General features: G+C 41.6%; 3 protein-coding genes across 5 annotated transcripts; 1 reads left to right on the top strand and 2 right to left on the bottom strand.

Moving 5' to 3' along the window:
- Positions 1–474: 474 nt before the first annotated feature.
- On the bottom strand, positions 475–12,263 carry eno1a (enolase 1a, (alpha)). 2 transcript variants are annotated; one of them, XM_083675293.1, is made up of 12 exons: positions 12,060–12,263; positions 9,957–10,051; positions 7,296–7,391; positions 7,020–7,078; positions 6,192–6,261; positions 5,953–6,086; positions 5,635–5,857; positions 4,440–4,637; positions 3,572–3,773; positions 3,365–3,473; positions 2,916–2,974; positions 475–2,617 (listed from the first exon to the last, which is right to left on the bottom strand). In XM_083675293.1, exons 2-12 carry the CDS (start codon positions 10,039–10,041, stop codon positions 2,554–2,556), a joined length of 1,299 nt encoding a protein of 432 aa, XP_083531419.1. In that variant the 5' UTR covers positions 10,042–10,051; positions 12,060–12,263; the 3' UTR covers positions 475–2,553. The 2 variants fall into 2 exon arrangements, with proteins under 2 accessions (XP_083531419.1, XP_083531418.1); XM_083675292.1 differs by lacking the exon at positions 7,020–7,078 and adding an exon at positions 6,678–6,736 and having other exon boundaries at positions 476–2,617; positions 12,060–12,245.
- Positions 12,264–13,959: 1,696 nt separating this feature from the next.
- Positions 13,960–19,860, top strand: ca6 (carbonic anhydrase VI; the record flags this gene model as incomplete). The annotated part of the gene is made up of 11 exons (XM_083675178.1): positions 13,960–14,265; positions 14,948–15,089; positions 15,699–15,878; positions 16,687–16,835; positions 17,053–17,148; positions 17,812–17,878; positions 18,012–18,169; positions 18,492–18,618; positions 18,828–18,911; positions 19,029–19,061; positions 19,241–19,860. The coding sequence occupies exons 2-11, from the start codon at positions 15,005–15,007 to the stop codon at positions 19,858–19,860; spliced, it is 1,599 nt and encodes a 532-aa protein (XP_083531304.1). The 5' UTR covers positions 13,960–14,265; positions 14,948–15,004.
- Positions 19,861–20,439: 579 nt separating this feature from the next.
- On the bottom strand, positions 20,440–25,885 carry slc2a5 (solute carrier family 2 member 5; the record flags this gene model as incomplete). 2 transcript variants are annotated; one of them, XM_083675174.1, is made up of 13 exons in its annotated part: positions 25,755–25,885; positions 24,130–24,258; positions 23,671–23,769; positions 23,410–23,570; positions 23,172–23,296; positions 22,878–23,030; positions 22,531–22,656; positions 22,179–22,366; positions 21,807–21,917; positions 21,532–21,633; positions 21,204–21,279; positions 20,847–20,974; positions 20,440–20,628 (listed from the first exon to the last, which is right to left on the bottom strand). In XM_083675174.1, exons 1-13 carry the CDS (start codon positions 25,827–25,829, stop codon positions 20,440–20,442), a joined length of 1,662 nt encoding a protein of 553 aa, XP_083531300.1. In that variant the 5' UTR covers positions 25,830–25,885. The 2 variants fall into 2 exon arrangements, with proteins under 2 accessions (XP_083531300.1, XP_083531301.1); XM_083675175.1 differs by having other exon boundaries at positions 25,716–25,769.
- Between the last annotated feature and the right edge of the window lie 2,027 nt (positions 25,886–27,912).

Raw genomic sequence — 27,912 nt, 5'->3', positions numbered from 1 at the left:
TTACCGCCACCTACCCGTCCAAAACACGGCGACAATTTCAAGAAAGTGTACAAGCATTTTCAACAGCCGTGTGTCTGACGCCACCTAGTGGCCTTCCACCGGAGTCTAACAACAATGACAGTACTACATGACCTGTGCCTCTAGCGTTACTAAAGGCCAGCATTAGAAGTGGATTTACTTGCTTCATTTATAGCGTTTTGGGTCTACAGGTGCCCGCTCCCCCTAACCCTAACCGCCTCCCCCCTCACCCTCTTACCACCCTTACTATGATGCATGTTCCAACCAAATACTTGAATATTCAAACTGGTTCAGAAAAAAACAGGTGGTAAATGCACAGCTACCATTGTACTTTTATCAATCATTTTCCAACATCAGTTTTTCCTCAGTGTGTATAAAGTAGAAACAAGAAATAATAGTTAGACGGGGGAATTATGCTGCACATTGACATTTACATTTATAGCATTTAGCATTTAGCAAACATTGACAACCACCAGGTGGCATATGACTCAAAGAAAAGAAATGTACAGTCACTGAACACTTTATTAGGAACACCTGTACACCTTCTCATGGTGGAGGTGGTCTAATGGTGTGGGGAATGTTTTTTTGGCACACTTTGGGCCCGTTAATACCAATCAATCATCGCTTGAATGCCACAGCCCATTTGAGTATTGTTGTTGACCATGTGCATCCCTTCATGGCCACAATTTACCCATCTTCTAATGACTACTTCCAGCTTGATAATGCACCATGTCACAAGGCAAATGTCGTCTCAAACTGCTTTCATGACCATGACAATGAGTTCAGTGTTCTTCAGTGGCCTTCCCAGTCACCGGATCTGAATCCAGTAGAACACCTTTGGGATGTGGTAGAACGGGAGAGTCACAGCTTGAAAGTGCACCTGAAAAATCTACAGGAATTGCATGATCATGATGACAAGACAATCATGTAATCATGGACCAGAATCTCAATGTTTTCAACATCTTGTGGAATCAATGCCACGAAGAATTGAGGCCCTACCCAGTATTAGCATAGTGTTCCTAATCAAGTGCTTGGTGAGTGTATGTGTGCAGTACTCAAATAAGGGAGGGGTTACTTATAGATTTCTACGACAAAGATAATTTTGACTTTCCACACTTTCCACCTTTTTTGTCTCTAAATCGAATCTTATTAAAAACCCTTATGAAAGACATTGATTACTGCAACTACATAACTATGCTAATTGTAAAATAGGCCTACTATACTTTATTTTATTATCAGTACAAAAAAAGTTTTTATAAAATAAAATTCTATAAAATACAATATTGTTGACTGTGTGGGTTTACTTTTAGATTTACATATCAATAACTTAAACAAAGATTAATTGAGAACAACTAAACAATGGAGGCTGGTCAAAGCAGCCGGCATGGCACAGAATCAGCTGGCAAACATGTTAGGCTGGTGATTGGTGAACACATCCATCTTAGCAAGCCTCAATACAGCAAAACTCACATGCCCATTCAGGCAGGGCTGGATCCTTTTACCTAGGGGGCCAGAAATGGCCCACAGCTCATGTTACTGCCTCTCAGTGGCACTCACACACTTCGCTTCAGACCCAAGTAGTTTACGTGTATCCTGCAATTATCCTGCACCCCTCCTTTCCTCAATGAGATCTCACTGAATTCCATATATAAGGAGATCTGTAATAAGATGTCACAACACGTGTGATTCGTGCGAAGCATAAACAATGTGATAGGATTTTGACGGTATAGTAAGTGAGTACATTTATGCTCACAGCCTTCTTCTACCTACGCATTCTATGCCTCCGCATCTGTTGAAAGTACCTTTAATGAGTAAGATGATGATATTTATCACAGACTGTTATTTGCTATTCATTCAATCAGAAGTGTTTGCGTCACAGGAAGTTCTTTGGAAAATCCGCACTGTTAAAGTGCTGTTTGCCCTGGAGCAAAATTAGTGGTCATTGTTGGCTGCCACTAGATGAGTGAGTGATTTTCTCACTAATGAAAACCATTATAATTTAGCAAGTTCAGGATAATACCTATAAAAAGATTATGATTAAATGACAATCATGAGAGGGAAAGCACAACTGAGAGAATGATAAGTCTTGTCCATTTCAAAGGAGATTGTTTATTTCTTATTCTGCCAACGCTTACAGCAACACTAGAACTTGTCAGAGGCGACACATTGCACATACAGTACTCTAGTTACTGCCCAATGCAGCACAGTACTTAACTTACAGCAGCTCTTCACTAAAATACTCAGGACATGGCCAGAATCACTATAACTCACAAGAAGCGAAACAAAGATCTCTCGCACAACACACAGACACAAACAAAGGACCAATATTATTTGGGAGCCAAAGCACAGTAGTGGATTGGTGCACTGTGGTGCACGTGTAGGCAGGTTTCTGTGCCACAGACCACAGACGTCACTTGGACCTTGGATTTCAATGCCGTTCCATCTTCCCTCTGGACGGGGCGAGTGACCAAGCGTGGCTTATGTGTGGGGATTTATGCACGATGAAAACACATAGGCCCAAGGAGAGTAACCACTTCAGATTGGGTGCCGGAAGTTCTGGCCTGCAAAGCGAGCCTTGTCACCAAGCTCCTCTTCAATCCTGGAGAGGGATGTCAAACAGTTAGTTTGTCTGGATTTTTCAATAGTAATAGAACTACAAATTCAAATTTATATATTTAAAATTTTATATTTAAATTATATACATTTATTTTGAAAAGTGTACATCAAGACTATTTCAAATATATTTCTTTGGGTCTGATATTGTAAAGAGCATTTTAATACATGCAGATATATGCAGTAAGAAGCTGGTAAAATGTCATCATCAGCCAACCTATTAACACTGTACACACAATATTACTAGAGACATTTTTTGAGTACGTGTTTAAGACTGGGCTTACCTGAGCAGCTGGTTATATTTGGCCAGTCGCTCAGATCGGCAAGGTGCACCAGTCTTAATCTGGAGAGAGAAACACAAAACATACAAGAGCATATCAATCATCGTAACACTCAATGAATCAATACCTCCGTTTCGGTGAGGCTGAGGGTGCAACAGATAAACGAGGAATACTTATAGAAACAATTCTGAGAATAACAAAGTGCTCTTATTACAGGGCTAGCTATGGCAAGTATGTATGAGTCTAATGGGCACTAACTGCTACATACTGTTTCCTCTAGCATTGATGCCAGCCAGGAGATGCTGAACATTGCTAAACAACTACCCAATGGATATAACTGTCTGGATGAACTGACAACAGAAAAGTCACAAAGTAGGATGCAACCCTCTCCTTACAGTAAGTGTTTGGCAACACCAGTAGCAATATCTACTTAGTTAACTGAAAAGGTTTACCTGTCCAGTGCAGAGCCCAACCACCAGGTCAGCAATGAAGGTGTCCTCTGTCTCTCCAGAGCGATGGCTGACCATCACTCCCCAGCCATTAGACTGGGCCATCTTGCAGCTGAAGTAGAAACATGTACAAATTAAAGAACTATCCTAGCATATACATACAGAGTATGGTCAATGAATTGAAGGCAAAATGGCCGTCTGGACACTCACGCCTGAAGGGACTCTGTGACGGAGCCGATCTGGTTGACCTTGAGCAACAGGCAGTTGCAGGCCTTGTCGTCCACGGCCTTGGAGATGCGCTTGGGGTTGGTCACCGTCAGGTCGTCACCCACCACCTGGATGCTGGTGCTGGCCGTGAAGTTGGACCACGCCTCCCAGTCGTCCTGGTCGAACGGGTCCTCTATGGAGACCACTGTGGAGGGACAGAAGAGCACGGGGAGAGACACTTAGTTATGGTGAACACAGCTTTGAGCTCCTGTGAATCCCACACTGACTTGACTGTGAGGTGTGAGGAACATCATGCATTCACAGTGAATAGCTTTGGTGTGAGTTAGCCCGGATTAGCAGGGCTCAGATAAGGGGCTTCAGAGGGCTAAATTGTTAAAGCTAAAGTCTCTATTCGCCTCCGTGCCCCGGCCGTACCCCGGCCGTACCTCGACCATGACCACACATGAAGACACTGTGTTCTTGCACCACAATATTTCTGTGGCAGATGTTTAAATGTATTGTGCTTGGTTTTGTAAATGTGTTAATCATTCATTACTACAATCATATTAGGGGAATCCATTACTGTTCAAGAGCCATTTAATTAAATCTAAAGCCTAATTGACTTGTGATCTGATTACAAAGATGCAGTGTAAATGCAAGGTGTGTATTGTTTAATTAACCTAAAAAAAAGCTTCCATACGTCAGATCCAAAGCCTCTTAAACACCCTTGCTTGCGGATGGACATGCAGCTCCACTTAAGAGATCCCCAAGGTATCTTAGAGGATTTGCATCTTACAAGTCGCAAAAGTCAGCCTAACAGAAACAGACTGTCCAAACAGTGATGAGGATGAGTAGGAGCTGTGAAACAGACCTGGGTAATCCTTGACGAAGCCCCTGTAGAGGTCGGCCAGCTGGTCAGGGCTGATGTAACGGCTGGGGTCATCAGGTGACTTGAAGTCCAAGTCGTACTTTCCACCCTTGTAGAACTCGGAGGCAGCCACATCCATGCCGATCACTATCTTGTCGGTGTAACCAGCTTTAGCAATGGCGTTCTTCAGCAGCTCCAGCGCTGAGGAGAGTTCAGAAATTAAGTTATGTTATTGTTATGTTATGCTAATGTATTGTTTCCCAATGTGTGTATATATATATATATATATATATATATATATATATATAGATAGATAGATAGATATAGATAGATATATATATAGATAGATATAGATAGAGATATAGATATATAGATAGATAGAGATATAGATATATATGTGTGTGTATATCTGCTGCAAACTTTTAGATTTTCAAAGATATAACATTTCGAATAACACTGCGTTTTCTATGCTATAACATTTCATTCTAGTGAGTCAAGTGACTCAGTGTAGTATACAAACCATGACAACATTCTGTATTGATGCAGGATACGAATTAACACTCACCACCTAGGGTGCCAAGTGTTTTAAGTGGTATTTACCTAGCAACAATACTGGCTACAAAATCAATCATCATAACATATGCATTTTTGGTGATTTAAGTCACCCTTGGCACTCTAGAATGCTGACAATTTGGGCGACTTTATTCACCCTTGGCACTAAATGATTTAAAGAGGGTTCGAGTGTAGTTCAGAGGCTTGTTCTAAAAATAAATGAGCCATTACATAAGCATTTCACCCACTGGGGCATTTGCCATATCAGCACCCTGACCTGCAACTGAGCCCAGTGCAGTGGATTCAGTGGCTGTGAATCAATACATTGGGTTGAGGCCTTCATTTGGAAACCATCTGTCTCCCCAAGAGCGACATTCCTGGGCAGAGGGCTAGGCCAATGGCCTCTGAGGGGCTGGGTAAGGGGTCTTAGGTGAGAACCCAGGGGGGTTAAACTCAGTGGACCGTCCCACTCTGTTATAAGGGTAAGCAGCCCTTGTGTAGCAGCCCCTCCTTCATCACCTAACTTTTGAAGTTAAAGACTCCTATTTGGACTGCTATGGCCAAGTCATCACTCAGCCAACAAATCCTAAATTCACCACAACCTGTGCCATACTGATTCTGTAATAATTTTCCTCTCTGTCCCCACCTTCCTTGTTCTCCAGGATGTTGGGGGCGAAGCCGCCCTCGTCTCCCACGTTGGTGGCGTCCTTGCCGTACTTCTCCTTGATGACGTTCTTCAAGTTGTGGTAGACCTCTGCGCCGATTTGCATGGCCTCCTTGAAGGTGCTGGCGCCCACGGGCAGAATCATGAACTCCTGCATGGCCAGCTTGTTGCCGGCATGGGAGCCGCCGTTGATGACATTGAAAGCCTTGAGATAGACGAGAGGTTTCCCAATCAAACCAAAATAAAGATGACTATAGGATCTGACTAGGTCTGCATGTTGAGAAGCAAACACAGGCTTACAGGGACTGGGAGGATGACTTCTGGGTTTCCGGCAAGGTCAGCAATGTGACGGTAGAGGGGGACGCCCTTCTCTGCTGCACCAGCCTTGCACACAGCCAGGGAGACGCCCAGGATGGCATTAGCACCAAACTTAGCTGTGGGAGAATTTCAATAGTATCACTACATTCATAACTCAGCTGAAATCAAATTAGAACCACTACTGATACGAACAATTAACAATTAAACCAATTTAAGCCTACACTTGTTCTCTGTGCCGTCCATGTCCAGCATCAGCTTGTCAACCTTCTCCTGCTCCACGACGTTCACACTCTGAATGGGAAATAGAGGACAACCATTTGAGTTGAGAACATGACAACAAACCCAGCCATTAGTTCAAATACGTTAGTGAAAAACACCAAGCTCAAATTATGTTGAAGTGCACTACACACAGCATCTTAAAAGCTCCTAGACTAGTAAGGTGATATACCTCTCTTATCGAACATAACACACCTGGCAAAATCAATGTGATAGAAAGTCATAGAGAATAAACACTGTATAAAGCTGGCATACGTAGATAACTGGGTGTCTTACCCTTTGACTTAACTGTCCCATGAGAGGATTGTGCTTAACAATCGACCATAAGACGCAGTGACATGACTAAACTGATGGATATTCTATGCGTCACTGCACTGAAGACTTGATACTGGCACACACTGACATGTTAGTCAAACAATAAATGTTCCTACCTGCTTAACCAGTGCAGGTGCAATTGTTTTATTGATATGCTCAACAGCTTTTGAGACACCTGCAAGGACAAGTATACCATCACTGACCCAGGGAAAAGAAGACCATGCAGAGCAAGCCCTACCAGACGATCACAGAGCAAATGGCAAGCAGTGCCAATGGGCAATTGAACTGTTCGATTATCGGAATTGGAGAAATAACTGATTAGGAATCTGTGATCGTCTGTTAATGGCTGCATAGGTTAGGTTAGTTGTCAAAGCAAACCCACTCTTCATGCTGTTCTAAACTCCAGTTTGTTTCCGTGTTGTTCTGTTTCACCTTTGTTATTCCACACTCGTATTTACCTGATTACACAAAGCTGGAGCCAAGAACTCATTAACATATTTAACAGCTCTTTTCACCCCTGACAGAGGAGGAGAAAGATGAAGTGTCAGGGAGAAGGAAAGAATGAATGTCTTGCAAAGACATGTGTAGAACATTCATAGAAAATGTACAGTAAAGGCTTGAGGGAGTTACATGGACATTGCAAATAGTCAGCATAATATTATACTACTAGTATGCTGCTAATGCATTCATAATACAATTTACTGGTGACTTGTTAGCCAATCAGGTGGTCGTACCTTTGCCAAGGTAACGTGTCTTGTCATTGTCACGGAGCTCCAGAGCCTCATAGATGCCAGTGGAGGCACCGCTGGGCACTGCAGCTCTGAAGAGACCTGAGGGGGAAGGAAATGACAATGACAATGACTATGCATTTCCTGACACATTGCAGGATACTAACGGCTACCAATGAACGAGTCATACAGAATCTGAATCTAATTTGTCATTACAGCACTGAGAATACTGGTTGGTATTCATTCCAGTAGAGAAAGCAAGTGAACGCAACAGAAAATCATCCAATCAATGACAATGACTATGCATTTCCTGACACACTGCAGGATACTGACTACTACCATTGAACGAGTCATACAGAATCTGAATCTAATTTGTCATTGCAGCACTGAGAATATTGGTATTCATTCCAGTAGAGAAAGCAAGTGAACACAACAGAAAATCATCCAATTGAATCATCCAATTCAGTTTTTTTCCCCATTCATTATTCACTTTTTCCATTTAGAGAACGGGGGTCACCCATGCTAAGCACCACAGACTGCTGTGCTGTGTGATGTAACAGTGACAGAGAATCTGTTGACTGAGCATGTGCAGGATTTCTTAGGATGCGATGGCAAACCCACACACCAAAGTCAACCATTTTGATTCAGAGTGCTCATTGGACTGAAAACCATGGTCAAACCAATGACAGGGTCTATAGATCAGAAAGGATTTAAGGCTTAACCATAAAGACACAGTAGAGATTTAGGCCATGAGTGCAGGCTTACCAAATCATCTGCACTAAGAAATCAGATAGTTGCTATTGGATGCTTGCATATCAATGGTATTACAATGCAGCAATATCAAGCATGACAATAATATCATTATATATTGGAGATATTTTTCTGAACTTGCCCACCAATTGTACAAAATAAAACCACACTATCACAGTAGTGCGATGCATTTGATATTCCCTCACACCAAATATTTCAGCAGACTACAATGTATAATTCCTCTACCTAAAATTCACAATTCAAATTGCATGTCAGTTACTCTAGTTTCACAAGATTACTACTGGATCTGAAAATAGATATGGCAACAAAGATCCATCTAGCTCTTGTAGTACAGAATGTGAGGCAAGCCAGTTATGTAATGTCTGTGAGACACATTAGATCTGGGTGACTTGCCACTGCATGCTCGCCTCTAACAAATCCTTTTTATATTGTATAAAACAATGCCAAAATAGGCTTGGCAGACAGAAAAAGGTTGTGATCCCATCTTTAATGAGAAACTGTGAAGCTGCTATTTACAGTAACTCCAGTACCGAGCAACGTTTCCACAACTAGTGAAAAGATAGCACAACAAATTAATAATGCACTCCCTTTCTTGAGCTGAATCAAGATATTCAGTTTGACCATGTTAGATCCAATATGGTTTCTTCAACAACCTTCCCCCGCTCATCTGTTTTATTCAGTGTGCTTCATTAACATTCTGGGCATCCATTAAGTTTAACGACTGCTTTGTTTTAGCTCATGGAGCAGAACGTCAAAGAGGACAGGAACCAGGGCAGCCAAACCCTGATTCCATTGTTGAAATTAACAGTTAGGCCTACTAGTTTGTTGCATGACTAAATCTTAGTTCGGGACTGATAAATCACGTAACAAGTGACAGGGGTGAAACGTTCTGTGGCTACCAGATTGTCAGTATTAGGCCTATATCAACATGGCATCTTCAAGGTCTCCTAATATACAGTAACATGGCATCAAACCCATTAATTCAACCCCCTCTACTGTATGAGGGATTTGTGTTAGCTAGTAGGAATCATTACAGTAACGCAATACTGTCCAAGCAGTGTACAATTACAGGAGCTATTTTCATTCATCCACCATCTGATCTCCTGTCCCCAGTCAACAGTACTGTGCATTCACTCTGGATCAGACACAAGCAGAGGGGAACAGACAGACCTAGCCCTGCTTGAGGAGAACCGCAATTGGTTTTTACTATCTGGGCTTTGTAAAGTGTTTAGCAGTAAATGTCTTGTTAACAACAAGCTTGTAGAAAACCTAAACCTAAAAATGACTAGGCCCACCTGTAACTTGAAGTGTTATGATAGCAGCTCTGAAAACTAAAATGTACATTAAAAAGTACAAAATCAAAAGCAATGGAGTTTAGTTGTTTTAACCATTAACCATTAAGTGGAATAAGGAACTCCACTTGGGTAATAACAAAAACTCCATTAGTATTGAATTATGTTATGGCGTTTTTTGTTGCAGCAATTACAGCGTTACTACATACAGTAGGTATAACAGCATAACATTTTAACAAAATGTTAACACTAACATTTAGCCAATGGAAATTAGCTAAATGGCCACCCTGCACCACCACCCCCCACAGCCCACTCCCTCACCGTGAGCTCTCACTTTCATTCATGTTTGATCGGCTGAGGGGGGCTTGGCAGGAGTCTTGTTTTGTTCTTAATAGGTACTGAAAGAGTGTCATCATTCTTTAATGAACCATTAATTAACTCATTATGTTATCCAAAACATTATTGATGCCTTACAAAGATTGCGATAATAACCTCATACAATTACGTCTTCATAAATAGCTAAATAATCATTTTTGCATTGTCTATGCTATGCTGACTGCCTGCTATCCATAATAAAAAGTTGATAGTCCTGCTAAAGCCATACCTTTCTTGGTGTATAGGTCGACCTCCACTGTGGGGTTCCCACGGGAGTCAAAGATCTCACGAGCGTGTATCTTCAGGATGGACATGGTGCTAGATCTACAGAAGATAGAACAAGGGAACTGTTGTAAAAGTCAGCATCGATTGCATTGACAATTCACACTGCCCTGGCTACTTCATTATTCAATGTAGCTTTGCACTATGCCTGTCTCAGGGACAATGACTTGGCATGCTTGTATAGTATCTGTGGGGAAAGGAGTTGAGAGATCAAGACAACTCAATAAATGCCATGGAATGCCCTCAAACATGCACTTTATATAAGGCTTTATAAAATTGATGCAGTCTTCAGACTGCAGTATTGATGTAGTCTGGATGGCAAAGGTATGACACACAGCTAGTAAGGTGTGGCTCATCATGCATCTTAGACATTGAGTGAAATAGCTCTAAGTTAAAACATTAAATACAGTACATACAAATTAATTTATCACAATCACATTCTCAATTAGGCTACTGTTTCTGTCTGACCACTGGCAGTTATTCAAATGATATAGGCAAGATATAGGCAAGATATAGCCAAAGATATCATAAGATGTTTGGTTCACAGTTTTGTCTCATTTTTTGCTTGCCTAAGTATGACCCTATTCTAAAACAGTCTATGTTATCTTCAAATTCCAAGCATGAGTTAAGGAAAGATTTTGAGCCAGACTGGATAGGGCCCTGCACACTTCGGCTAACTTTGTTCCCCAGGATAGGAAACATGTGATGGATTTTCATACTGTTTCATCTGTTTTATCTGATTTTCCTCAACTTGCCAATTTTAAATGCATGAACGAACTCAGGCCCATCCAGTCACCAAAGCCAGGCACTGCGACAGCATTAACTCAAGCTGGACCAATGGAAAATCCTGTGGCCTTAAATGTCCGTGTGGAAAAGTGCCACTGGCTACAAAGCAAAGGGGCCAGGCCAGTACACCCTACAGAGGCAGGCACAGGACCCTCCTCTAGAGCCTTTCAAAACACTGTTCATGATTGTTGCATTCAGCTGTATCACAGCATTTGTCAATACCACCAATAGTGTTCTATGCCTATAAAAACATGAGATCTGATAAATGTATAATAAATATGCTATAAATATGACATATCTGTCTTTGCTGCCTCAATGTGCTGTTAATAAACTAAGGATATAGAAAAAACTGAGAGATAATAACCTGCTGATACATTGCATTAAAATGGCTACCGCAAAATGAAATAAATAATCCAAGCCTGACATAGAATTCAGTTGTATAGAATATATATTTACTACAATACGTTTAGCTTTTGTCACATTTTTGGGTAAGACAAGTCCCAGCTGTTTATTTTCCCTATGTTAATGATGATTCAAAATAAATAGAAAGATTTTAGTCAAATATTTTGCTTACTAAGTCTGGCAATAGGGTTTAGATAGTATTCTTGTTTGTATGTGCAATATAATTTTAAACTATTAAATCGAATTGTTTTCTGAACAATACTGAATGGCTCGGAAAACCACAATATCTGCAACAGCTGGCTAGATTAAATATTCTGAACACACCCCCATTTCTCTGCTGGTACGGTTAAGGGTTAGCAACTGGTAGTTAAACACTGCAATGTCTAGAAAAGCAACAGTGCATATTAATACTCAGTTAGTCGATCAAAAGATAAGGATAGATGAACAGGGTATCTTAGTCAGATTTCTGCCATGGGAAAGGCACTATTTTCTATCTGGCTTGCAACTTGACGCCCTTTCCTCTGCACTGGACACACTGCCGTCCTAAATGGAGTGACATCTCGCCAGCTGACATGGGAGTTAAAAATAGACTAGCCAGCAAGCCTCCACCATCATGAATTGCATTCCCAAAAATACAAGCTTCAAATCGAAAGAATACAAAGAGGGCAACGATTGAGAGCTCTGGGTATGTCAAGAATGCTAAAGGGTTACATCAGTTACAATTTCACCTAAGACAGGCAAATAATGCAACAATGGGAGGTTTTTAAAAATTATTATTATTATTTTTAATAACGACTTATATAGATATTGCTTCACAAAACAATACAGCAAATAGAAATACCAATAGAAAGCTTGATCTTACCTTATCTGGCCTAACTGTGTGCAAGGGTAGTGTCTCTCTCGTGCAAGCAGGCAGAGAAGACGTCGGTGACAGTTCGGGCTGCTGATAAGTGGTCAGGTTCAGGAAGAAGTCGAAGCGAGGCTTTCCTCGCAATATGATTGGTTAGAATCTACTCACGCGGCAGCAGAGTGCGAGGAAGACTGCACGTTCACCAGCATCACGACTACGCCTAAAGAAAGGATGCAGAGACAGCAGCATCACTTTTTACGCATGATGGTTTTAATGAACGTCCAACAAACCTATCGTTATCCATCATACACTTTGTCCAAAAGTTATTGAATTTGTTCATTTTTATTGCAAGCTAGGCAATGAATGGGCATGACGCAACGTTGCGGAAATTGACGCATAATTGAGTACGTGCAGAATTTCACGTAGGGATGGATCTTGTAGACTGCGTCGGATATTAGTAAGATCCGCTTTGATAGTGTGATATTAGTCATGTGACCACGTTTTTCATATTTTACATACTTTTATAGAGCTGCTTGCACTCATTCATACATTTAGACTAACTACTGCTTCATATAAATGTGTTATTATCCTCTCAGAAATATGGGGAACGCTGTTTTATTTACTTATTTATTTAACAAACAGGCGACAAGTTTCGTACCTCTATGACTATCGGCCTTCCATGGGAACAGTTATTTCGAGGGACCCCCAAACTGTTAGGCTACACAGCTGTAAAATGTTGTACCTGAATACATTTAGGAATTGCTTAATGTATTACTTATGTGGCCTCAAGTAGATCCTCTTCAATAGGCCAACAGACAATTTAGGTGAAACATTTCTTAGACGAATCAGATAGTTACTGTTTGATTGTTGGGGGGCCATAGGATATGCGAAGCAATGTATTAAAGGCTTTTGGGAATAATGTGTTTCCCCGGGGACGTTTCTCACTCAATTATGTATTTCATGCAGCTGCGCAGAGTAGGTTAGTGCATCCATCGGCCATGACTTCTTTGGCGCAGTGACCTTGAAACACAGAGATCCAACTGCGCCATCTGCTGATGTATCCTTGCTAGTGAAAATGGCAACAAGTCATGCAAGTAATTATTAATTGAGTTGTCTGAATTCACCACTGCTGTACTTTGCTTAGCCTATTCTAAGATGAGTTAATCACATGGTGAAAACATTTATGTTGTAATCTTAATATTTGTTAAGGGCATCCTCTGGGCTTCTGCAGAATTGTACATAGTTTTCAAATAATGCAAGGGCGATTAACAGTGTAGTATGGAGCACATTGTGGCAGAATCTGTATGGATGATGTAGGCAATGTAACACTTTTTTACGTCAGTGTTTAAATTGCTAGATGACTGTTGGCTGGTTTGGTGACATCATTCACTCCCCAAATAGGCCTACCTTAAAGACCACTGTCTCACCCTAGAGTATATGGTAAACTTTGTTATTTTATCTGGAGGGAAACACAGTTGTTATTCAGTGCAGAGAGTTGGACTTGTATTTGTTATATTTGTTTAACCTCAGGGAGGGTTCAGATTTACACAAAACCCCCCTCTTGAATTGCTCAGACATTACGCACTGACAAAACATCACCTCATCACTTCAACCATCCAACTCTAGACTGTAAACAAACTGGCTTGTTTAAATTACAAAGCTGTATATTCGGAAGTGGTGCATTATTATGAGGAAACACAATTATGTATTTGTACTATGTATTACACCTACTAGTAAGTAAGAGATGGTTACTCACAAGTGACTAAATTAATTCACAAGTGAAATATTAAGAATTAAAAATGTAAAACCACACACACACACACACACACACACACACACACACACACACACAGTGTTGTGGTTCTGGCATGTCCCTTTGAGGTAGGGAATGGGATGTGTTCTAACAGGTGCTGAATGTTATACAGGTGATACCTGTTATCCCACTCTTTATTCTTTCCCATCTAAGGTTTGTTCTAATTCAATCATGTGTGATGGGTTCATCATAACACCACTGTTGCTTTTACAGGGCAACTTCCCCTCGAGCACATTTACAGTGACAGATGACAGGACTGCACTTGCAACAGGTTTCTATGAAAGGAATGAAAAGTTGCTTGGATTTCATGATGGCCAGTGAATCAGCATTTCCTTTTCAATTTGGTGATGTTGACATGATTGCATTAGGCTTTATGAACATGCACCAAGATACTGTAAAGGTTAGGTAAGTAAAGTCTCACAGTTCTTGGTGAGAGACTGATTCCATGGGTGAATGACCTGTAAAAGATCCAATATCATGCTGTGTCTACAAATCTGAAATTAAAGGATCGTGTCATAGGAACAACAATCACGAATGCTGTAGTGTTACCGCACCAAATCAAAACGTTTTGCACCTTTTAACAGCTTCTTACAGTTTTCATTTTTACCAGTAACACTGTCATAAATGAATAATTTATTAAAAACGGATATACTCTTAATATCAACACTTAATCAATAACATACACTTAATAAATGAACTGGCCTGTTTAGAATCAGGATAAATATTGATGAAATATGCTTACACAATCACTCGGTGAAGCTACATCATGACGCATAACTAACCTATCCCTTAATCCTAACTCTAAACAAACCAAACTATATTATTTACAACAAGTGGCCTAAGACCAACAAGAATACACAACTGTTGACATTTCAGTAAATTCCGATGCATACCTTAACACCCAAAAACCTATGGGCCACATGTAAGCCAGGCATCGCCATTGCCATTTCATGTGTTTAAAAAGCAGTTGATACAAGCTCAAGTAATGAATACTAAATTAGAGGTCTCGTTTTAACATATTTGGCAACAGGGAAGAGCTTGGCCCGAGGGCGTTTCACAGCTTAAATACCTCCTTTCACTTGCACAGTTGGTGAGCTATAGCCCCTGAGAGGTGTACGCTGTGCGCGCGAGGATTTCCATTGAAATGGAGTGTTTCTGTGTTTTTATTCATTTCGTTTTAGTCAGTGTTTCCTATGCTGGAATAGATGGAATACATTGGACATACACAGGTAAGTACATATTCATAACCGCACGTATTTACATTTAGCAAGCTATAAAATACCGCAAAGTATCTTAACAATATTGGTCAGATTAAAAAGTAGAAAGTAGAAAGGTGATTAGAAAGGTATTCGTTTATTTTACTTGTTTAATGTGTAGTTTATAAATATGATGGAAAAACTAATTATTTTTTAAATAATGACACATAACTAAAGTTTGTTATTTGGTATGGTAATTATCTGTGTGCGCACACCGCACACCAGTGATCATGATCTCATCACTATTATTATGGCTATGGAAGATGATTTGTGTTCATTATCGTGGTTTAGTGCATAGGCTATTCAGCTATTAAATTCCAGACAAATGTAGGGTTTACAAATAGTTTAGACAAGCACTGGTCAGACCTGGGCTACATCAAGGTGTTGTGAAGGTACATGGAGAACAGTGGAACATTATTAGAGTGCAGAAGAAGTTTACTTTTGGTTCTCTCTTCCTGAACAAACTAAATAATCGCCTCTATGAGAATGTCTGCTAGAGACGTGGGCAGTAAGGTTTTACACCACGTTTACATTGTTCATCACCTTTGTTTATCCTCTGGTCATTTCGTTCCCCGGTGTAAGAGGGGGCCCTGGACCAGGTGCACTGGCCTGACAAGTACCCTGCGTGCGGCGGCCGGAGACAGTCCCCCATTGATATCCAGCGGCGAAGTGTACGACACAACCCCCGCATGTTGCAGTTGGAGCTCAGCGGATATGATTCGCAGAGAGGGAATTTTCTAATGTCTAACAACGGGCACACAGGTAATAAAGTGTAAAGGTACTAGTCACCAGAGCTCCATAATGTTATATTATGTCTGTAGATATTAATATAACTGCATATTCTCATAATTTCAACAATAGTGCCTAAAATGTCCGTCTGGGCAATAGTACTGTGCCTACAGTTTCCACCTAGGCACCTACTTCCCAGTGGGGAGGGATCCTGAGAGCAATCACTATCACAATTCAGATGGTAATACACACCGGTTCAGTCCATCTCTGGACCTAGCCCTTATTCAATAGAATATAAGCAATGCCACTCCAGTCAATGGAACACACATCAACTCACCATAAGTGAAGACGAATGTCCAATTTGTTTAGGCATTCATGAGATTGAAGACTGAGTGTCTCAACACCCAGCAGATGGCCTGAGACAACAATGAATGGTAAACGTGGTCGCATGACTAAAAGTGTGTCGAAGGTAAACCAACGGAGTGCTGCTGCTTATGTCGGTGTATCTACATGATCCATACTCTGCTGCTGCTTTTACTTCAAATAAAGATTGCTTATTTTATCAAGGTCAGACTTGGACTATTTTCCTTATGTGAAAGCAATGGAGCCTCAATTGGCCTACCTGTTGATTTCCTTTGGAAAAGTTAAACAAATAAAAAAATGTTATTGACTTTGTTTCACCAAGGCCAAATTGAATGATATTACTAAATACATTCCAAACAATACCAACTGTGTATCTTTCTAGAGTTGTTGTACTGGTCTCTTGGGAAGACTTGGTTACATCAATATGAACTGTATAAAATAAAGATAGATCAAATGAATATCCTCTTGTTTTGGGCAGTTCAAATCGACCTGCCTCCGAGCATGGTGATAATCAAGGGGCTCCCCGGCCGCTACACAGCTGTTCAGATGCACCTGCACTGGGGGGGCTGGGACCTGGAGGCCAGTGGGGCGGAGCATACATTGGATGGCATCCGCTACATGGCAGAGGTATGTAAAAAAATTTAACAGTCACACAAAGATAGTGCTTTCCTGTGGACTGTGTTCCTTTGTGTTTGGGTGCTTCTTTTTTTTGTAAATGTTACTATTCATCAATAGTAGGGACTAGGCCAACAGATATTAACTTTCCAATTTAGAGAGGATATTTCAGCAACTCACTTTTGATGATGAACACTAAATATTTTTTGTCTTATTGCTTCTGTTTCAGCTCCATGTTGTCCATTACAATTCCGACAAGTACAAGAGCTTTTCTGAGGCCATAGATAAACCGGATGGACTTGCAGTTCTTGCCTTTTTCTATGAGGTGAGATAATAAAGACTAGGGTGTTCTTCCTTTTTTTTTTTTTTTTTTTTTTTTAATCATTCTTCCTGCATGAACTGGTGTGACCTTTGGCTTGTCTGTTCAACTATAACTAGGGAGAAGGACGGCCTGTTTCTTCAATTCCACCATTTATCACTCTCCAATAACTGTTCATGAGTGTATGTGGTGTATTGTATGAAATCACAGCTGACACAAAAAGCTTTGTGCTAAACTGGACCATTCGCCAAATGACCCAGTGCCCTCTCTCGTATATCTGATAGCATAATCATCTCTGACATCCCGTCGGCTAAATGGATCTATTGATTGGACGATTGCGTGTTGGCACATTGAGTGAGAGTTTGGTTCTAGAGGAATGCCTTAAGGTCATGGGCAGTCAGTGGCACTTCCTGGTTTCGGAGGTCATCACTGTAGCAACGCTGCCACAGGCATTCTTCTCAGCTGCCTAATGTGGTGTAGTTAGAGATCTGCTGGTGTGCTATTGTGCTAGTGTTTACTGAGACAGTGTTTCTGGCTCACTGTGACAAAATCTGGAGATTTCTCTTATCCAATGCTTTCCTCCAGGTCAGTTGCTACTATTAGTTTAGGCAGTATTGTTTGATCTGTTTTTTTTCCTTCTTCTTAAAAAAACCCCAAACATAATTCTAGGATGGACATTTTGAGAACACCTACTACAGCGATTTCATCTCCAACTTGGGAAAAGTCAAGTATGCAGGTGATTTTTGAATATGTTTTTGTTAAATCGTAAAAACATTTTGATTGTTACTTATTTTTTCAGTCACCTTGATAGCAACACCCACTTTAACTCAGTTTCCCTCTACTCTATTGTATTCTCTTTTTTTTTACAGGGCAGTCCATGAACATATCCACCATCGATGTGCGCTCCATGCTGCCAGAGAACATGAACCACTTCTTCAGATATGAGGGCTCACTGACTACTCCTCCTTGCTATGAGAGCATCCTGTGGACTGTGTTTGACACACCCATTACCCTCTCTCACAATCAGGTATGCTGCTCCCAAACCTGTTCAGGGCACTGTTGAAATCATTATGATTCAATTATGAACCATCAACATAGGTGTTTTCATGTTGCATCACATTTCTTACTTTTGTACAGTCTGGCACTTTGCTGGAGTAGCCATGTGATAGATTATTTCAGAATTGAATTATGTAACATGACCATTCAAATATTTCTAACCTTTTCCTTAAAATACATAATTCAGAACAATCCAGTACTGGTTGTTTTCCTCAACACCACTTGGAAGAGAAGATAGATTAACTGAGTCTAGTAGATAAAATATAAGATAATGCTTCTCTCTCCCCATTCAGATCAGAAAGTTGGAGAGCACTCTGATGGACCATGAAAATAAGACCCTGTGGAATGACTACCGCATGGCCCAGCCTCTGAACGATCGTGTGGTGGAGTCCTCCTTCCTGCCACGTCTGGGAAAAGGCTGTATGTAGCTCTGGAATTAATCAACTGGCAAATACTGTCAACTGAACTGCCCTCTGGCACCAAGAGCTATAGTGCCTGTGCATCCATTAAAGTGGATGTCAAATAATCCATAATATATTTGCCAATCATATCCCTGTGAGAGGAATTTAAGTCAATGCCTTTCTTTGACCATTTTCACTTTCTCTTCACTTTCATTTCTCTTTATTCAGCGTTTTGTCGCCAAGAAGAAATTGAATCAAAGCTCCTGAAGATCGAGGGTCTGATTACATCTCTTGGAAAACACATACATTCAAGTAAGCGCCACATGAGATAGCCTATCTATCTCTGTTACCTTTAAAAATGTAGTATCTGTGAACTGACAGTTGTTGTTGGTTTTCATTCTGTTTGTGTAAACTCTTCATTCTACTTAGGTGCAGTTGGGGATTTAAGACCTACAAAAAAAGGCAAGTTGTGGTTATTTGTTTGCTACTTTCAAAAAACAGTAAGCCTATCTCTATGGTGGTGATTTATCCCACATATATTTAATACAACATACTGTATGTCATTAAAAGAATGCTGCATGCTCCAGCTCTGGATAATTGTGGCTGTTGTATGTGGCTAACCAAAGCCTTCCTATCTACAGAGCCCCGAGCTCTATCTCCACTGGTGCTCCACTTCCCAGAGAGGAATGCTGGGAGCTACGCCCTGGCCCACCTGGGACACCCCATGGAGCTGCACTCCTTCACAGCCTGCATGCACGTTCGCACACGCCCTGGCGGGGTGCACACCGTCCTGTCCTACTCCAGCGCCGGCAATGACAATGAGCTGATGATCACAATGGGCTACGAGGTGGGCCTGTGGATCGGCAATGAGTTTGTCAACCTCCCACACAATATCCACTCGCGTGACTGGGCTAACTACTGTATCACCTGGTCCTCCCACTCTGGGGGGGCAGAGTTGTGGATCAATAGCATGGCGGTGGGGGAGGAGCAGTATCTGAGGGGTGGGTACACGGTCAGTCCCGGGGGCGTGTTCATCCTGGGGAAAGACCAGGATGGCTTCTTGGGCATCTCGGACTCAGATGCCTTTGTGGGTCAAATGACGGACGTGAACGTGTGGGACTACGTGATGAGCATGGCAGAGATCCAGGAGCAGATGTCGTGTGAGAACACCACACTGAGGGGCAACGTATTCAGCTGGGGCGTCACCCACCTCAGCCTTTATGGGGGGGTACAGCTGGAGACCGACCACAGGTGCCCTTGAGTGAATGACCACACAGTCTGGTCTCACTGTGTCCAGGCTCCAAGCACAATCAATACAATCTAGTGTTGTTTGGTCTGAGGTGTGATTATAAGAGGCAGCAGTGCTCCACCAGCCATTGTAATATACCAAAATATCATATCAATCTTTTAATGCTGATGACAATTGCATATAAAATGCACATGAAGGATACCAAATACCATATCAGGTGCAGCATGTCAATATTTCATGTCCTGTACAACAGCTGTGTAACAGAAGAGCTGAGATCATGTTGGCTCATCAATTGTATTCATATATTTGTATCCTCAATAAACTTCATTTATACATTTGATAACGTCTGACTTAAAATTGCACTAATAACATTAAAATCAGTACAAACACACAATGATGGGTTTCACATGTACTGCATAATTAGACAAGCTTCTTACCCACTGAACCAGAAAACAGACACACTGACTGTGGCAGTTATTTATAGAAAAAACATCAAAAACGGATTGAGTTTAATAGATAGACATTACACCAGCTGTTTCCTGTCTATCACCTTCAAAAAGAGGGACTTGTCTTTCTCTCCAGTAGTCTTCCTCAGAAGGCGGTGACATTCACTGCGTCTCCATCCCCCACCTTGATCTCCACCTGGTTCTTCTTAGCAAACAGCTGGCTGATCTCCAGGAAGGTCTTGTTCTTAGTCTCTGGGACCACCAGCCAGATGTAGACCAGAGTAGCCAAGCAGATAACGGAGAAGATGATGAAGCTGTTCGGGCCCAGCCCTCTCTGTGGACAGAGACAAAGGAAAAGATAGTGCATACATCCAAAACCTACTGCTCTACCAACTGAGCCATACAGTACTAAAAAGACACTCACATGGCCCTAAAAATAAGGTCTTGACATCACAGAAGCCACAGTCCTTATCAAGTTAGAACAAAGTGTAGCTAGTCTTCCTACTATACTTATTGAGTGAAGGTTGCTGCGAGCATTGAGCTGATACTAGCCTCCATGAAGGGAAACACTAGTCCCACAGTGAAGTTGGACAGCCAATGCACAGAGCCTGCCACCATGAACGCTGCGGGCCTAGATGACTGCCGGAACATCTCTGTGGTCACCACATATGGAATAGGACCTGAAAACACATGACGTCAACTAACATCACTTCTTGATGTCTCTTGACATCATTAGGCTTCAAAATGCTATGTTACATAAGTGTCCATTTCAAACAAGTATAGTCTTGATTGTTTTTGATGTGTCATCACATATCCAGTATCATGCATTGGGCATTTTAAACAACACTATCATTAATGGAGTAACCAACCAAAACCACAGTGTCTAAAAGATGCATGAGACAGGCTTACTGGGTCCGATGGCATGTCCGATGACATAGAGGATGACACAGACAATGCTGACATAGGGCATCCAGTCCACGTTCTCCTGTCAACAGAACAGAGCAGCTGGCGTTGTTATGACATGGTAGACCAGCTATGTTTATAGCACTACCAAACATTGCATCCCCAGCAGATCCAGAGCTCCCAGGAAGTCCCAACTATGGACATTAGTTGTTTTATGACGCTATTATACTCCGGTTACCCAGTACTTCATTACAAGTGTGATGAAGGCTAACGCATGGAGTATTTAGGGTGTATTGAGTGTGGGCTGGTGTTGTTGATGTCGCAGCTGTAATACCTGGAAGGTGAGGGCCACAGTGAGCAGGACACATGCCACACAGCAGATGCCAAACCCAACGAGGAGGAGCAGCCTCCGCCCCGAGGCCTCCACTATGAAGACCTGTTGAAGTTTATGTTTGCTATTATGATGCCAAACCACACTGACATCAAAGAGTTTTGACTACGATCTACGGTATTTGTCAACAGCTAGTAAAAGGGCACATGGTAAGTCTTGCTTATCAGTGGGTTTAGCTGCCTCTAAACCACAAATGTACGATATTATAGGAGACTTACCGCAGCAATGGTCATGAAGACATTTACAGCCCCAGTTCCAACTGTGACATACTGGATGTCACTCTCCTTCACTCCTGCTGAGCCATAAATGCTGTCTGCGTAGTAGTAGATCTGAGGAGAGACATGATTCTATCTTTAGATAGGGATAATCAAATAGGAAAATCCAAAGATAAGTATTGGCGTATCTGTGGGCCCCAGTGTACTTTTGCTGTGCTCAGGGCTCATGGGATCTACTATGTGTTGTAAAACACAGTGTTTGTGGAAAAAGACTGGTCCTAGACTGACTTGTCTCTGAGGTGCCTAAGGTACCATAGGAGGGTGGGTGGGATAGGGATAGGGATAGGGACTGGGAGAAGGACAGCCATGCCTCACCGCATTGACCCCTGACAGCTGCTGGCCCATATTCATGGCGATGATGGAGATAAGCTGCCAGCGCAAGGAGCGCTGGGACAGGAGGGTAAGGACAGACAAATGGCCCTCGGTGAGCTCTGACTGCTCTTCCAGACGCATCTCAGCCAGCTCCCAGTCCACGTCCTTCCGGCCTCTCAGTTGCTGCAGGGCTGAGGGGGAGTTGTAGGAGGATATGTACATAAAAAACAAGAAGCATACACACAGGCTATTTCTGTTCATGTCAGCAGATCAAGGTTTAGTGGATTATCTGTTGTTCAAGTATCAAGCAAGCTTTCTCTATGATGATCATACAAGGATCGCTGTGTGTTTTTACCTCTCCGGGCAGTTTTCTCATCCCCTCTCTGGATGAGCATGTATCTGGGGCTCTCTGGGAAGAAGGGCAGGAGCAGCAGCTCTATGACAGCAGGGATACCTGTCAGACCCAGCATGAGTGGCCAGCCTGGGGAGAGGAGACAGACAGACAGACAGACAGACAGACAGACAGACAGACAGACAGACAGACAGAGACACACACACACACACACACACACACACACACACAGCCAACCAACCAATAATCAATAAACTGACATCAAATCAACTGACCAGTAAAGTGGAGCAGAGGTGAACCAACCAGGTAACCATCGGCTGAGGAGCCTATAGTGAAGGTTGTGGCATTACCTGTACTGTTACCCAGGATGTTCCTGATGCCCAACACCTGGGCACTGAGGATGCCAATGGTGATAAAGAGCTGGGGCACAATGCCAATGGCGCCCCTCAGATTCTTTGGTGAGAGTTCTCCTAAATACATGGGAACCACGTTGGACGACAGGCCTAAAAGAGAGGTAACACAAGAGATGCAAATGCATACTGCATTTTAACTTTACCGCACACAAGCTTTAGCTTTAGCACACAAGCTGTTACAAATCTAGTTTGATTGAATAGTTTGATAGATTAATAAATAGTTTTGCTGACCTGCGCAGACACCCACAATAATCCGAGCAACAATAATGATCTCATATGATTTTGCGATCTCGCTCACTCCCATCATCACAGCAGGAACAATGGAGAAGATGTTGTTGAAGAGAAGGGTGCCCTTCCTGTCATGCAATTGCATCCATCATTATTGTTAGCAAATTATATCAAATGGATGTACTGTACTGTACTGTGCACATGCTTATGGAACATGCATGTGAATATTGTACATCATTACCTTCCTAGTTTGTTGACCAGTGGGGCCACCATCAGAGAGCCAAAGAACCCCCCCAAGGGGTACATGGACACAGACAAGGACCACAGCAGGGTTAGGAAGTTGTCCTCCATTGGCCTGCCATAGCGCTCCAGGTAGGTGGAGTTATAAAACTGTTGCATAAACTGGCAAAAGTATGACAAATGGGATATGGGAGATTAAGAGTTGTTTCAGTGCACCATGTGGCAACTTTATATAACTACTATAACATGTTGTTTAAGTTACCGGTGATGGTGAGTTCACCACAGCCACATTGTAGCCATACTGGAAGGAAGATCCAAAGGCAGATATGAGGGTTGCCAAGGCTAGGACACCAGTAAGTCTCTGTCAATGACATCAGTACAATTACAGTGTCAACAACACTGGTTGTGAGTAACATGAATCCACATGCTAACCATAACATGACCATACATGTTATAGGAATATACTGTACAGTACGTAGTTTAGAGACAGCAATCAACATACTTAGCCCGAGGACTCTCTGGGATTATTCGGGCTACAACACACTGATTCGATTTAATTTAATTTGACAACTAAAGAAACACATCACAAACCACACATATGGAATATGCATTCATGCATTTAAAATGCAGTTGTCTTTTAGGATTACACAACATATGATAACAAAACACAGTCTTCCAACATATGCTCTTTGTGGTCCTACCACTGACATCACTCACTCACCCCGCTCCTTTCCACAGGTTTCCCCCAAATCTTCTCTTCTTCCATAGCTGTGAAGGGCTCTGTTGTCACCTCTCTCAGTGACAATGGCAGCAGGCTAGTGTAGCTCTGCACCAGTGGATTCCAAATGCCCTTTGGACATTGGATCAGACAAGAGAGCAGGGTTTACAACCTCATATGGTCTTGTTTTAGGCCAGTATTTTGTTGTTCTTGCCTCTCTGATATCATGTTTGGTTACTGTATATTTATTAAGTTATGTCAGATGCATCTTCATGTTGTTTTGGATTGTGCCTTATAGTGTGTCTGTACCAAGCTGTATAAGGATGTTTTGCTTTTATCTGGCTCATTGCTATCTGCCAGATAAAACGGAGTATAATATACTTCTATCCACAACACAAATACAGACAGATACATGATGTTTTTTATGCGGTCTGGCCACATAAAAGTTTGAGGTTATCAATAGCATGCATATTTGTATTGAATTGTCTACAAAACAGGAGCCATGAACTTTATTGATCCTCCTTTAAAAGGGAGATTACATAACAGTTTTGTTTATACATTGAAGAGAAAGAAAGTGGAAACTGAGACTGGAAGGTTAGAGATTTAATCCCCCGCCTCGTGATACCAAACACAAAATGTTGAACCAATGCCTCTCTGCTTGGCAGACTAGCATCCTGTCCAGGGGGTGTGCTTGTACATCAAGTTACCTCACACCACAAAAGCAGGAGAAAGGCTCCTGCCCTATGGGCCATTTTGGATTGTTCTTGTGTGTAATGCAAGATAAGAAAGGCCTATCTGTGTTGTAAATCTGTAATGCATTGCATTGTACCGTCTGTTACAAAATGTAGTGTTGGAGTTGAACGGTTTGTATTACTACATAAGTGGAAGGACTGTTTGCCAATCGAGCAATAACACAAACTGCTCAACTCCATATGTGACGCAGTTACCAAATTACTATGTAAAATGTTCACTTTAGTAGTACAGAATTACAATAAAAGCCCGTCAAAACGTATGTGTCCAACAAGCACAGGCAAAACAAGGCTATTAAGGATTAGAAACACTATAGTGGAATTTGTGAGAGAACATTCCAACAAAATACAGTACAGTATGTCATACATAGAGTTTGTGATACAACCAGTCTGAGACTATGAGCCAAAAAAATTGCCATGGCTACTGCAAAGAGCCACATAGTGCGCACACACACACACACACACACACACACACACACACACACACACACACACACACACACACACACACACACACACACACACACACACACACACACACACACCTTGCAATTAAATAACTTTTTCATAATTATAATGTTTCCCCCCCCCCCCCCCCTATAAATGTAAAAAAAACTGTGTGGCGAGAGAGTTGTATGTCTGAAACCATTTTTTTCATATTTTCATTTTCTGGGGATAAGATTGCAACAACTTCGCCGATGCATTTCTTTACAAACTCTCCTTCGTTATATGGCTTTTTCGCACGGGCAATGTTCCACGCGACCTGATAGCTGGCCATTGTAACGATATCAGCGTGTTTGGCGAATTTGCGAAACAACTGCGTTTGTTTTTCGGACTGACCTTTCAACATGTTCAGCTTTTGCGTGCGGAGTACTGTACCTTTTGGGAATTCCTGGTCTCCCAATCCTCTAAAAACGTTCGGTGTTCCTCTTTGGTTTCACTTTTTCCTGCCATTTTGAACGATGATTACTAGCCAAACAATTCAGACAAAGACCTCACCAGCAAAATCATGAACCAGCGCTGAAGCACTTTTTTTTTCAATTTCAAGGTATGTGATTGGTTCGCTAGTTCAGTGGATTGGTTCCGCTGCTACAGCAATAAGTTAACGTTACTCAACTAATTCACACATTCGGCAGTAGGATGCAGATTTAAACGTATAACTCCCAAATTAAAATGAGTAAAAATATGACAAATACAAGTTAATGTAAGATGTAATGTGTATTCCATTTTTTTTTTTTTTTTTATTATTATTTATGTTTTTAAATAGAAAATCATTTTTAAAAAGAAGAGCCGCACATTAATGAGCAAAGAGCCGCAAGCGGCTCGCGAGCCGCGTGTTGGCCACCCCTGCCCTACAGGTTGTATGGCGATAGAGATATAAATGTAATCAAATAAACTACATGGAATAACATTATTCATTAATAATAACATAAGTACTGTAGATCTACAGTATATGATGCATGCATCCTGGAAGTTGCTCCCATTGTACAACTCTATCCCTATCTACAGAAACACTACAGTGTGGCAATGTACACCAGCCTTTTCCTGAAGATGGAGCCATCTACCTGCATCTGTCTACAGTACCTGCGCTAGACTGAAACACAGTGTTAAAGCCTAAGGTGTTGTGTACATTCTAGTGCATATCAAAGCACGTTGCAATTAGATTGAATACTGGCATATGGGCTGCCATGAATTACCCCTCCAGCAAATTAGCATCTTTTTAAAATGCATCCCATCGATCACTTCACCTGTAGCTCAGTTCGAGGCACCCCTTTCTTGATCACCAAGCTTATCTCCACTACCTTTCTCACTAATAGCATTGGCATTGTGCCAGCCTGGTGCAGCACTCAATGCAATACTGAGGATCCATAATTGAACAATTACTCAACTACTGAAGCTTCTGATTTTCAGTCGTCTCCTGCTTCAGGAAGGACAGGTGTTGTCCTCTTGGCCCTCGTTAGTTTTAGGTGTAAACATCACTCAGTCACTCTCATAATTAAGAAGTGACAAATTGCATGTTTTGAACCATTCCGTTTTTCAACCTTCAGAGGGTAATGCATTTTGGCATTGGTTCAAAGAACCATCGTCATTGTGTAATGAACGGGCACTGTTGTGAATAAAGGTAAATGGTCACTCTTTAGGTCATAAGTTAATAAATTAAGTGGCCAACGAGAGAAGAGATAAAAATATCATCCTTAAGGGTCTCCGCAGGGTAAAGCCATTACAATGTCAGCCAAATCTGCCCACTCCCAAACAAGTACAATGGATTAACTCTTAGAGAAAATGCTCTAGTGTCATTCCACCCCAGTCTCGAGTGTCCTCAAGGACAACAAACTGATTACTGCCTTTTTCACTTCATCAGGTCTTGACTTCCTCCACTCTACAAGTCATCATATCCTCAGCTTTGTCAATGTGACTGCTTATATGAAGGTCACCTGCTCCGCACCAGGATAAGCAATGTATCTTTCATTGACATCAAGAGATAAAACAGAACTAACCTCAAAATATCATATGCTATGATCATACCTTTTCATCTTACCTGTTTCATTCACACAGATATAGGTCTAAGTCTATCTTCAGGCTTTTGTTTTTGTAACAAATGATCGATTGTTTGAACTCTTAAACCACTGGGCTCTAAACCAAATCACAGCAGCACAATGTACCAACTGTCCTACCATATGTTGTCACTGCATCAATGAGAAGTTTGCGGTCAATTGGCTAGTCCATGTACAGTAAATGACACCACAGAGGACACCTCAATGTCATGACCACAGTATTTCCATGGCACCTGATGAGGGCTACTTCTGCTATAACGGGCACAAATGTAAAGTCTAATGTAAAAAAAATAAAGACCAAATGAAGATCAATAAACGCATTTCCAAGCACTCCAATCTGACTTCTGAAATTACCACTTGACTTGCAGAGGTCAACTGAACAATAATAACTCCTGCTCAAGAGCAATTCCCTCCTGAGTCACAGCACTAAATTATTTCTTGTCTATCTCTTTCTGCATCTATTCTATCTTACTAATTAATCT

This window comes from Argentina silus, assembly GCF_951799395.1.
Source record: "Argentina silus genome assembly, chromosome: 8".
In the NCBI taxonomy this organism is placed as follows: Eukaryota; Metazoa; Chordata; class Actinopteri; order Argentiniformes; family Argentinidae; genus Argentina; species Argentina silus.
The sequence above is the reverse complement of the archived record's forward strand: the minus strand, read 5'-3'. Positions and strand labels throughout refer to the sequence as shown.

Bases quoted from the DNA above. Each gene is read 5' to 3' on its own strand.
- eno1a (XM_083675293.1), bottom strand. From the start codon at position 10,041: ATGTCCATCCTGAAGATACACGCTCGTGAGATCTTTGACTCCCGTGGG. The intron at 7,079-7,295 runs GTACGACCACCT...CTCCTCTGTCAG, and splicing joins GACACGTTACCTTGGCAAAG to GGGTGAAAAGAGCTGTTAAA. The intron at 5,858-5,952 runs GTAAGCCTGTGT...GTCTATCTCAAG, and splicing joins AAGTCATCCTCCCAGTCCCT to GCTTTCAATGTCATCAACGG.